The sequence below is a fragment of the Dioscorea cayenensis genome, chromosome 6, assembly GCF_009730915.1.
Source record: "Dioscorea cayenensis subsp. rotundata cultivar TDr96_F1 chromosome 6, TDr96_F1_v2_PseudoChromosome.rev07_lg8_w22 25.fasta, whole genome shotgun sequence".
NCBI lineage: Eukaryota > Viridiplantae > Streptophyta > Magnoliopsida > Dioscoreales > Dioscoreaceae > Dioscorea > Dioscorea cayenensis.
In genome coordinates this window covers 7239648-7253018 of record NC_052476.1, presented here as the reverse complement: position 1 = coordinate 7253018, position 13371 = coordinate 7239648, and the positions used below count along the sequence as shown (strand labels likewise).

The following is a 13371-nucleotide window of genomic DNA, read 5'->3' as shown; positions in this document are numbered from 1 at the left end:
TGAACTAAATGGAGCTGAATTCTTCTCAAAATTTGATTTGAGGTCAAGATGTCACCAAATTAGAATGAGAGAAGATATTTGCAAAGCAACATTTAGAACTCATGACGGATATTATGAATTTTTGGTTATGTGATTTGGACTAACTAATGTACCATCAACTTTTCAACGTTTAATGAATGATGTGTTCATGCAGTTCTTAACAAAATTTGTGTTGGTATTCTTCAATGATATCTTGATCAATAGCAGGACATGGGACACCCACTTGGAGAATTTGGAAGTAGTTTTTAGGGTTTTTTAAAGTCAGCAATTGTATGCAAAAAAAGTAAATGCTCCCTTGCAGTCAAACAAATTGAATATTTGGGACATATTATTAGCAAGGATGATGTGGGCATCTATAAACAAAAAATTGAAGGCATTTATTGTTAAGATTGACAGGATATTATTGTAGGTTTATTAAGGGGTATCGAGTAATTTCTAAACACTTGACCAACTTGCCAAGGAAGAGAGTTTCAGATGGAATGATGAGAGTGCTATAGCACTTGAAAAGTTTAAGGAGGCTATAGTTGGTGCTCCAGTATTAGCACTCTAGACTTTAATAAGGAGTTTGTGATAAAAATAGATACCAATGAAAATTGTAGGAGCAGTTGTGATCGACATGGAAGGCCAATTGGCTATCTAAGTAAAGCATTATCTGAAAAGAATTTGTCTCTATCTATATATGAGAAAGAAATGTTATTAATAGTGCTAACTATGTCAAAATAACTATGTAAAAATGGAGGCCTCACATCTTGGGCAGACATTTTAAAATTAAGATTAACCATTAAAGTCTTAAATTCTTATTGCAACAAAGAATACATACACCAACTCAACAGAAGTGGTTAACTAAATTGGTGGGGTATGATTTTGAGATTCTTTATAAGAAGGGATAAGAAAATGTGGTAGCTGATGAATTGTCTAGAAAATTTTCTTTAATGAATGTTTTTAGCTGTTAATTCTGAAATATGGAGCAAGATTAATGATAGGTGGCAGGCAAATACAAATCTAAGTTAATAACACTGTTTCAGCAAGATACTAGTTTTAGGCCCTGTTATACTTGGACTCAAAATCAACTTGAAAGGAAGGAAATAATTATAGTAGGTAATAATTTTAAATTGAGGAAATTATTATTGAAGGAGCTTCATGCTAGCTCTATGGGAGGACACTCGGGATTGGAAGCAACAAAGAAAAGAATTAGCAGTCATTTTTATTGAAAAGGGTTTGAAAGCAGATTGTTTATATAGAAAAAAGAGAAAAACATATTAATTAGAATAAAATTTTAATCTCTCTTATGCCCTTTTGCAGCCCTTTTGCAGCCCCTGACTCCAACGGACCCCCCCACCAAAACCACTCATCACCGTCGGCTTGGCTCCGTCGGTTCCATCTCATAGGTCGCAATCTCCCATCTTGCCGTCCTTCCCCCTTCCCCAAAAACCACTCATCGCCGTCGGTCTGGCTCCGTCGCTTCCATCTCATAGGACGCAATCTCCCATCTCGCCGTCTCTTGGGGCCATCTCCCATATCGCAGCGCGCAACACTGTCGCCATCCCAGCTCTCATCGCAGCTGTCTCAGTTATTACAGTCTCTATCTCGTTGGCCGCCATCCCGACATCTTTGAACTAAGGCATTCTATCTCGTTGGCCGCCGTCCCGACATCTTTGAACTAAGGCATTCTCTCTCTGCACATTATATTTACCCCAAGCCAAATTTTTGTCCAGAGAAATACACAGATGTTGGCAACAAAAGAGAGATCAATAGTTCTTGTGCTTTAGATTGCCCTGTCTCATTTCTACAGGAATTCTTTGCTCCAATTTGTGTCTTAACAAGGATCAACTTTCATTTCAGAGGAAATGAAGCTATATATCTTTTTTTTTTTTTTGAAAAGCTATTCTTGTTGCTCTGTGTTTGCTTGTTTTATTTAAATGAAGCTATATATCTCAGATGATGTTATTTTTTATTTCATTTAGCCTATGGCTCCCTTGTTAAAAAAAAAACCAACTATGTTCATCTTGTTCATCATTGATGTTTTTTTCATCAAACAAATGTTCATATCAGTTTCATGACCTGAAGGATAAAAAGCATGCACTAAAAGCGATATAGCTTGCCAAAATAAGAAAAGAGCCTTTTATCATCCAATCAGGATTTTCATTCAATTTTCCATGAACTGAAACGTTATAATTCATTATAATCAAAGATTCATCTGAAATAATTTGACTTTTAATCTTCTCATGTAGTGATTTAGATACACAATTACTAGATGTTCAGAAGACAATGTCCAATCTTTCAAGCTTTCATCAAAGGGTATATAATGGCCTGAATGTCAAAAAAGCATTTCTTCCAACCTAAATAAGAGTAAATCCGATGAGAGCCGGCACGGCGAGGATGAGATCCAGGACGAAACCGCCAAGGGCCAGGACGGCGACGGCGAGAAGGGGGACTGAGATCGTGAGCGGCGAGATGGGAGATTACGGCCTATGAGATGGAAGAGACAAAGCCGGGACGGCGGCGACGAGAAGGAGTCATGGGCGGCGAGAGGGGATATGAGAGATATTTAGGGTTTTCTTTTCTTATATTTGTTTTAGTTTTTTTTTAATATTTTTAATCATGCTGACTAGGAGAGAAAGTATTGATGACGTGGACAACACATAAGCCGCCACATCATTCGGGATATTTGTTCGGGAAACTCAATTGGGACAAATAGCATTTCTCATTGAAAAGAACAATGGTGAGAAATAACATGGAAAAATACTCTCTAGAATTTGATGGTTCGCGATTCGTTGAAACCCTTGTCGCCATTTTAATGTATCTTCAAAATCCAGACCAATTTTGGTGTTGAGAAGTTCGAGAATCCAATCATCCTCGGAGTCCGTCGATGGCCTTCCACTCCGATTGTTTCACCTATGGCAAACAAGACAAAATGTTCATAAGCCTAGCATGAATCTTGTGAAATCTCATACAAATATATATATATATATATAAACATGTTCTGGTTGGTTCCATCTAAGAAAATATCCGGATTTTATTTTTACAAGAAAAAAATCCCTATAATCTATGCTTTATTATTCATTCATTCCCATGTGAATCTTTATTATGGTGGGACTTGGATTGTTTTATGAATTATGGACGTAGACATGTAAGCATGCTCTCCTAAAAGAAAAAAGAGGGTTTCTCAGTAAAAAAAAAGAATAGAGTGAAAAAAAGTTTGGTTTTTTAAAAAAAAGAAGAAAAGAAAAAAAAGAATGAATTGAAAATTTTGTGAAATTCTCTATTGCCAAGGGTATTTATGTAATTTTGTAGGTTGAAGGATCTTTTGATGCTCACTTTGAGGCCATAGACGCTCATTGGAGTGGGAAATTTTCTCAAACTCATTGTGAGGTCATGAACCCTATTAAGAGTTAGAGAATTAGTTAGAGAATTTCTAATACTCACTTTGAGGCCATAGATTCTCATTGGAGTGGAAAATTTTCTCAAACTCACTTTTGAGGTTATAGTCACTCTCAATTGTAATGGAGAGATTTCAAAGATGAAGATATTTTCTTAAACTCACTTCTAGTCATCGACACTCTTAGGAGTGATGGAAAGACTTCAAAGATAAAGATATTTTCTCAAACCCATTTTGAGGTCATGAGAAACTATAAATTTCTAAAACCCACATTGAGTTTTTGGCACACACAAGGGATGTAAAAAAATCTTCAAGCCCATATTATGGCTTGAGAATCATCACAAATCAAAATCAAAGCATTCAAAGAAAAAAAATTTCAAAGTCAAAGCAAAGATTAAGACTCAAGATGTGAGAGAATCAAGACTAAGGGACAAAAATCGACAATTGAACTCAGCAGTCTGGAGACATCCGTAGTCAAAGACTCGAAGAGTTTCACAAGTCAAGACCTAAAAAAAATAAAATAAAATCAAATGAATCAACAATTGAACTCAGTAGTCTTAAGACATCAGAAGTCAAAGACTCAAAGAGTTTCACAAGTCAAGACCCGAAAGGAAGCTTCACAAACACTAAAGCCAGAGCTTTTCAAAAGTAAAACCATGTAAAAATCAAGTTTATGATTTATCAATATAAAGAATCCATAACTTGAAATCCAAATCAAAATCCAAAATCCAACTCAAATACCTAAGACAAGCTCAAATGTTGAATATGCAAAATCAAATGTCCAAGACACAAGTTTCAAATGAATCAACAAATGAACTCAAAAACCTTAAGGCTAAAGTGTTGAAGAGTTGACAAGTTGCAAAAAGTTTCACAAGCATGAAAGCCAAAGTTTATGAAAAGTCAAAATCAAGTTTGTGATCCATTAACATAGAGATCCCACAACTTGAAATCCAAATCAAATTGAAGATACAAAATCAAATGTCCAAGATATAAGTTTCAAATGAATCAACAAATGAGCTCAACAACCTCAACACATCAAAAGTTAAACCATTGAAAAGTTCACAAGTTGCAGAAAGTCTCACAAGCATGAAAACCGAAGCTTATGAAAAGTTAAATCAAGTTTGTGATCCATCAACATAAAGATTCCACAACTTGAAATCCAAATCAAGTCCAAGATGTAATTTCAAATGTCAAAACACTAGTTTCAAAGAATCAATAAATGAGCTCAATAGCCTCATGGCTAAAGTGTTCAAGAGTTCACAAGTTGCAGAAAGCTTCGCAAGCACAAATGGCGAATTTTCCAAATCATGTTCAAGATGCAAAATTTGACAAAGACCAAAAGTCAACAAAAATCAAAGCATGCTTTTCGACAAAATAGTCGGAAGGAAATGAAATGCTACAATCACGGTTGCGTCAAATTTCAAACCCCCTTGTACTCTCAATGGAGTCTATGAATTTATATTTATTGAAATAAATAAATTAATTGCCACAACTTATTTTCCTTGTTCACACTTATTTCTTAATTGAAAGTTTCTGTGACAGTGTTAAGGGTAATTAACATTAGGAGCTTGTTCCTAATGGAAGTCATGAACCCATCATCCCTCAAAGTCTACAAAAATAAAGTTTTGATTTGTGATCTGTAATTTTTAATCGGTCGACCCTAATTAAAGGCCGGGTGAGAAAAGAGGAACCACACAGATGTTAAAAAGTTTGTGAATGAATGTGAGACTCTTTAAAGAAATAAGTCAGAGAATGGATCACAAGCAGGTTTACTTCAACCATTACCAGTGCTAATTTGAGTTTGGGAGGAGATTGGTATGTACTTCATTAAATGATTACCTGTTTCTCAATGAAAAGGCACTATATTGGTGGTTGTGGACAGGATGAGCGAATATGCACATTTTTTTCCTTATCTCATTTTTATTCTACTATGACAGTTGTTTAATTGTTTCTAGATCAGATCTATAGGTTGCAGGGTTGCCAAAAAATATCATCAATGATAGGGATCTAATTATTGTTAGCAAATTTTGTTCTAAATTACTTACGTTGCAAGGAGTTAAATTCCAACATACCAAAGCTTACCATCCTCAAATTGATGGACAACTTGAGGTTATTAACAGATGATTGGAACAAAAACTCAGGTGCATAACTGGAGAGACCAAGGAATGGGAAAAATGGCTTCCTTTAAATGAGTGGTGGTACAAAGACTAGTTACCATATATCTACAAAGGCATGCCTTTATGAGATTATGTATAGCCAAGGACCACCAATGCACTTGCCCTATAAAGTTGCTAGCTCTACATTTGAATTGCTAAATAGAAGTTTACTAGCAAGAGAATCAATTAAAGTCTCTTAAGGGGAATCTGCCAAAAGCTAGAAACAAGATGAAGCAACTTTCTGATAGAAAGAGCCATGACAAAGAGCTTCAAATTGGAGATGTAGTGTTTATTAAATTGCATTCTTACAAACATAAATTAGTGGCATAAAGGGATTGTGATAAATTCTTTGCAAAGTATCTTGGACCATTTATGGTAGAAGGCAGAATTGCAAGGCGGCTTACTGAATTAGTCTACTTAAAGGAGCCAAAATACACAATATATATCATTTTTTGTAGCTTAAGAAAAAAAAGGTGGGAAACAAGGAGGTTTTTGCTACATTACCCAATTTCATACAATTTGTTGATCAATTTAGCATGCAACATATGGCAATTTTAGATAGATGGTTGGTTAAAAGATTTAATAAAGAAGTTGTGAAGGTATTGGAAGATTTGGTCTAATTAAACTCAAGAAGAGGCCCACACGAGGATTATGATGAATTTATAAACGGTTTCTAGAGTTTTTCTTTCCAAATCCTAGACCAAAAGAATGGGAGGGTATGATGCAAGAATGAAAACAATCTTTCCTTAAGAAGCCAATTTACATAAGTCATCTCTTACAGTTAAGTTGGTTACATATAAACACCAAGAGTATATTTGGAAATGGCATTTGTTGAGATTGTATTCTAAAAGAGACAAAATTACATAAATTACCCCTATTGGTTATTGGTATTTACATAGAAGAAATGTGGGCAGTTTAGTCTTTGTGTTGGCTTGGATAAGTTGTTATTCTAAGCTGGCCATGAGCTGGAGGCTGATTCAACAATATGAGCTAGAATTGAGCAACTGAGAGCAACAATATGAGCTGGAGGCTGATTCCACAGCATAGGGTGTATGAATACTTGTGAATTTTCTCTATTTTTCTTCCTTCTTCCATTGTTTTTTTCTTTTCTCGTTTTGGTTGTCTTTTGCCGCCGTGCCTAGGGTTTGGAGGTCTCTAGAAAATTGATTCCTCTTATCTTTACTATGTAACTCTTTTTGGATTCAATGAAACTAGTTTTTCCTCTATGAATTGTTACTTAATTTGACAAGATTTGCATCATCCTCTATGTTCCTTATTATGAGTTAAAATTCTAATAAAGCAAAATGATATGATTTAAAAGCCAAATTATTTTCCAAGCATCCTGTGATCAATTTTCTTGTGATTCATTTTGGCAAGTATTTAAAAAAAAACCCTCAATATTAAAGATAGATGATAAGCCATGTTTGCAAAGACAAGGGGTTACGAGTAATTTTAGTATTTGTAAGGGGGCGACAAAGAAAATAAACTCCTTTTTTTAAATATTTTTAAAATTAAATTTTAGCTTGGAGTCGACACGTCACGCGAGTTCATGATAAGGCCTCAAAATCCCGACCTTTCGAGTCCCTTCTTAATCCATCCAATAGAAATTAGCCACGTATTCTTTGATTTTCTCTTAACTTGTTCTGCAGGACTAACTTACCGAGACTCAGACCCAATAGAACTCCATTTCTTCAACCCTTCTTCTTCTCAACTCCGCGTTCCCATTTCCATGGCTACCATTCCCCATCTTCAGCTCCATCAACCCCAATCTCAACCGCAGCAGCCCCAATCGAAGCCCTTCATGTAATTATCTTCGATCTCTCAGACCCTAATTCTTTACTTTGTTGTTTTTCGGTTTCAATTTAACCAAAACCCTAATGATTTTGCAGGAATTTTGTTCCCATTGATCCCCAGATCTTCGCCACTTCTACCCTCCCAAATCCTTCCCCTCCATGTAATTTCTTGTTGATTTTCTACTTTTAAGTTTCTTTTCTTCAAGAAATTTTTGATTTTACGACCTGATTTTTGGTGGTTTTGTGTAGATGTTCATGTAATGGGAATTGCGCCAGCGGGGGAGGGCGCAGTGGTTGAGGGGTGGGAGCCGAACAGGAAGAGGGTGAAGGAGCAAGAGTTCTTGGAGGATTCACAGATCTCGTCTATAGATTTCTTGCATACGGGTGGGTCGGTGTCGACAGGGCTTGGGTTATCGTTGGATGATCGACGGGTTGGGGTGTCATCTGGTGAGTCTTCGCTTGTTCTTTCATCCATTGATGAAGAGATTGGGAGGGAGATACAGAGGCAGGATGCTGAAATGGATCGCTTTCTCAAATTACAGGTCAGGGGTTTTTTTTTTTGGGTCTCATATATATTGAAATCTATATTTAAACTGTTTTTTTTTTGTTATTTATGTCTTACATGTTTTTTTGATTGTATGAACCTACATAGTTTAATAATTTTTTTATTTCTTTGTGGTGCATTTTTTTGCAAGTTGTGCTTTTTGGGATTGTGATCATTGATAAGAACTTCAGAGAATAGCTCCCTATATGATATCCTGTGGTAGGGCATCTTTGTATGTTGCTAATGGTTTAAACAAACGATTTGGCTTATTCCAAAATACTGAAATATAAGATTTTTTATAAGATTTAATTAGAGAATTCTATTTTGGTGCCTTTTTAAAAATTTTTATTGTCAACTCTTTCTTTCTTTATGTTTAGGATACATATCGCATATTATAGGATTTATTTTTTGAATAAAAAAACAGGAATCAAATTGTTTAACCTCATAACATTCTGGAATGTATTGTATATATCATATTCGTTCTTGTTGGTTGATACTATTAAGTGAATTTATGTGAGAATTACTATGATTTCCTTGATTCATATTCTCCTCATTCTTTCTCTTTGTTTGGTAAGATCTGGTTCTTTTACGGGTTTATTTATGGTTGTTGCGTAATTTCTCTTAGGCAGAATTGGGAACTTGAGTTTCATCTCATGGCAGGTGCTTCTTTATAAATTAGTCCCTGCTAGTTTTAGTTTGCATCAGGTGATACTTGGTCGACCCTTCTTTGATATTAGAGTGTTTTTTTAGAAAGTACTATAGATGATCCACATCAGGTCTATTCAAATTTGTGATTGTCAATCATCCCACTTATTGATTAAGGGTGAACCTCGATTGTTGGGGCTAATCAATCCTAGAAAGAGGAAATGGTAGTGTAAGGTTACACAATTACGGCTTGTTGATCAAGTTTGGTCTATGTGAAGCTTATGATCACTTCTCATACTAATTATTTCTTATTCTGTCTGATGGCTCAATTGGGGCCACTTATAGATATGGCTAATTATGTGCTCTATCAATAAAGAGATTAATTACAGATCTTGTATTCAGCCTGTGAACCTATGATCAAGGTCCCGTATTGAGGCCTTATAAGCCTCAAGGTGAGACTTATTTTGAGGTGACTGAAGTAAGTTCTCCATACAGATAGGTTTGGTTAGGTTGAAAATCATGACAGGAATGTACAGTGACTCTTCCAAGATAAGTGATGTCTGCTACAGTACAAATGTACAATGAATTTGTATATGGATAGAATTGTCATGTATTGTATTCACCCAACTTGATAATGTAATACGAGACATCAAGTGTGCTTTAAAGAATTGATTCAGTAAATTTTGCTTAGATTTTAACTAAGGCTAAGCATGAGTTACAGAGGAGGTTATCTGCCTTTAATTTTCAAGACTCTAACTACAATGCTGAGTTAAGATCTCCGACTAGTAAAAAATCTTATTTCACTTTCAAGATGACCTCATTACTTTTTGTATCTTTCTGAACAAATATTCATATTCTAGTGGAAATATGCCTAAGAAAATCGTCTAATGGTCATTTGGAGGTAGCATATGGTAATGAAAACAATGACTGTGCTCTAAAAATTTTGCACCGAAAATCTTAGTGAACATTTGTGACGTGACCTTTATTTTAGAATATTAAACTTGATTTGAATATTTTTCTGTAGCATAGTAGTGAAAACAAGATTGGCCCCGGTTCACCCAAACCCGGCCTTAAGATCGGTCCGGTCCACCCCAAAACCCGGAATTTAAAAAACCCAGGTTAAACTGGTGACCCGGATGGTCGGACCAGTGAATTGGTGAACCGGCCGGGTCACTAACCTGGGTTTAATCTTTCTTTTGTTTTTTTTAAAATCAGTTTTCAAATTTCAACTTTTAACTTTTAATATAATATACCTATATAATAATTTCAAACTATTGTAAGGACTCATATGTAAAGTTTAAATTCCCTAAACTCTCTGGGCTTTAAAAATCTCTACACTTTAAGCTTTTAAAATCTTTTTTTTTCAATTTTTATTCTTCCATATTTTAATTTTTAATCATTTATAATTGAAATATAATTTAATTTTGAATAAAATAATTGACCCCGGTTTAACTCGGATGAACCCCTTGACCATGACCCCTTGACATTTTCCAGGTCAAAGCCCGGTCTGGTTCTGAAAACCTTGGTGAAAACAAGATTGGCCAGATGGGTGTAATTCGAGTCTTTTCTTCTTATTTGTCCTCTGTTTTTCCTTTTGTTTGTGCGCATAGATCTTTGCTTGCATGTGGACTAGAACTATGCCAAGAACCTTGTGTATGAAAGACTAGGTAAACAATCTATTAGATAATTGTATATTTGGTTGGGTGAAAATAATTGTGTAGGTTTTTTGATTACACCCCTTTTGGTGAATTTGAAAGAATCTCAACTTGGTGTGGAACAGCACTTAGTGATGTTTTAAATTGCTTTTTGCAACACATGGTGACAATGCTCAATCATTTGTTGTCTTATGAATCTCATTACAAGCTTGATTACTAGTTTGCAGGGGGATTGGAATTACAAAACATGGTCTCTCAATTACTGAAAGAAGGGCCATTTAACATCCATCAAGGGTGTAAAATGCAGATAGCATGCTTTCAATTTTAAGAAAAGGGAGCTATCTAGAGTTTCTTGTGTGATATTGCAGACATTATCTGATTAATGTTGTTGTCATTAAGTTTTAGGGCCAAGTTAATAATTGATCCATGAGTGTAAGAAAGCCATCCTAGGGTATAGGGATTGAAGAAGATGCCATTGTGCTTGACATTTACTTTCTGTTGAGGTTGTTTTCTGCCTTTTCACCTTAAGGAGGGAAATAAAGCATTAGAAATTGAATATGAAGGTGTGCTATTGCTTCTGATTATAGTTAAAATGAAACTTTATCACCTGCATTTAGAATTTTCTCATATTTGTTGTTCAAGTCTGACCTTTCTGGATTCTGACTTTGTACTTGAGTGATTAAAATTCTTTGAAACGCTCTCACATCTTTTGTCATGGGCCCTCTAGGGTGAGCGACTGAGGCAACAGATTTTAGAGAAGGTTCAGGCGAAACAGTTTCAGACTCTAGCTTCAGTAGAGGAAAAGTTTTTACGAAAGATCCGTGAGAAAGAAGCAGAAGTTGAGGACATAAATAGGAAAAACACTGAGCTCGAGGAACAAATGAAGCAGTTGAGTGTTGAAGTGGCTGCATGGCAGCATCGGGCCAAGTACAACGAGAGCATGATTTCTGCCCTTAAATTAAATCTCCAGAAAGTGTATGCTCAAAGCAGGGATAACAACAGAGAAGGGTGTGGTGACAGTGAAGTGGACGATACTGCCTCTTGCTGCAATGGTGGCGCCATCAATTTCCAACTCATGTGCAAGGAGAACAAGGACATGAAGGAACTGATGACTTGTAGGGTTTGCCGTGTCAATGAAGTATCCATGCTTTTGCTGCCCTGCCGGCATCTTTGCTTGTGCAAGGACTGTGAATCTAAGCTCAGCTTCTGTCCTCTGTGTCACTGCTCGAAATTGTTTGGTACTGAGATCTATATGTAAAAACAACAGTGTGATGAAATCCAATCAAATACATGGATCATTTCTATCCTCCAACAAAAAGAAAGGAAAAGAAAACAAATCATCGGCTTCTTACTTGATGCGTGTATACGTCTGGATTTCCCCATGATAGGGAATTAAGGATTTGTACATCGACAGTTGTTAACATGTCAATTGTTGTTGCCTCCTTATGTTTGTTCCTCGGCGTTATGGATACTTATTGCAGTTGGTGGTGCCTTCAAATTTTTTCTGACATGATCTTATTTTGCTGTCATTAGCAACCAATTTGATGATTTGGTTGATTCTGTGCCTTTGGTTTTGGTTGAGAAAAATTCAGCATTTGGGGACAAGTCAAGGATGCATTGCTTATTACAATTATATTAGATAATATGTTTTTATAGAGGGTCTTTTAAATATCACTTGACTAATAATGTTTTTATTGTGAATTTATCACAGATTGGATCAAGATGCAAGATAGAATAGTAGTACGTGGTGATGGGGTAGTGCAAGCCAAAATTGAATTGACTATAATTATGATAAATAATATCTTCCTAGTTTGAATTGACTTTGTTGCTCGTTAATTTCAGAGTTTGTTCAAGTTTGATCATATTTGAATCGTGGTCTCATTTGTGGTAAGTGAATTAGCGCACGAAGGAAATTTTGATTTGTGAAATACTGGGCTGTAATAATTAGCCATTAAAAAAAAACCTAAAAAGGACTTAAGAGGATGCTTTGAGGACCTACAAAGTATTATTGAACAATACTGACATGTTAGATAAAACTCAAGTACATATATATTTATTTTAAAATATACACATATTTAAACAAATAGCTGTTGTTAATCAAACCGCCCATGAAATGGGCAAAAGCATATCCATGATCTTCATGTATGGTTAAAATTGTACAATATTTATATATCTTGCAATTGTATATGACACTGGACTAAATTGGGTACCTTACCCATTTTTAAAGTTGATTTTATATAAGCACTTGTCTTTTGCTAACATCTCAAAATTTCACAGCATATATGCATGATATTCATATATTATTAAAATTGTTTTTAATTTTTATTTATTAACTGATTATGATGTATGTGATTTTTTTAATATACCATTGATGATCATTTGAAAAAAAAGTGTTATATTTGTATGCCTTTTTAAACGATTAAAATTATTTTGAAATTGTTTTGAAAATGATATCTGCATGTATGCCCAACAAATCATTTTTGTGGTGTGCGCTTTATATGCCATGTGGTTAATTTGATTGGGTTGCCAAACTAATGAATGAAATTGTAACAATTGGGCTTAGTACATGTGAGGAATTGCTTGCTTTGGCCAATCTCATATTGTACATAATGGTTTTGTCTCATAAAGACAACTATATGTTCAGATTTAAATCATACATTTAAATATGTTATCTTTTTCTTCCTTTGTTTGATGTAGAACTTTTTTTATTCATCTCTTATACACAATCCTAAACATAGTTAGAATTGGAACTTTGGTATCACATGACCACTAGCTTACATTTTGATTAATCCTTGAACCAACTTACAAATCGCAATTTAGAATAAGAATCACCTAATTATCCCAATCTACTAGAAGGGATTAAGCTTTAATACCATATATAATGAGTCGGCTTAGCCCATGTAAGGAATTGTCCGCCTTGGCCTGTTCCACATTGAGTTCACAAATTTGCCCCATAAAATGGCATCTCACATATTTAGGTCCAAATCATACATATATATGTAAGATTTTTCTTTTTTGCTATTTGGCATAGGACTATTTACTTCATCCCCAATATGTAACTCTAAACCCAATTAGATTTCTTCATTTTATTTTTGCTTTATAAGCTTGGAAGTTTCTTTTGAGTGGTCGCTCAGGGTTTTTAGCATCTTTGATTGTGATT

General features: G+C 35.0%; 1 protein-coding gene across 1 annotated transcript; it reads left to right on the top strand.

The window, feature by feature from the left end:
• The first annotated feature begins 7245 nt into the window (after positions 1-7245).
• Positions 7246-11882, top strand: LOC120263546 (probable BOI-related E3 ubiquitin-protein ligase 2). The gene is made up of 4 exons (XM_039271496.1): positions 7246-7377; positions 7464-7528; positions 7617-7909; positions 10939-11882. The coding sequence occupies exons 1-4, from the start codon at positions 7304-7306 to the stop codon at positions 11467-11469; spliced, it is 963 nt and encodes a 320-aa protein (XP_039127430.1). The 5' UTR covers positions 7246-7303; the 3' UTR covers positions 11470-11882.
• Positions 11883-13371: the final 1489 nt, after the last annotated feature.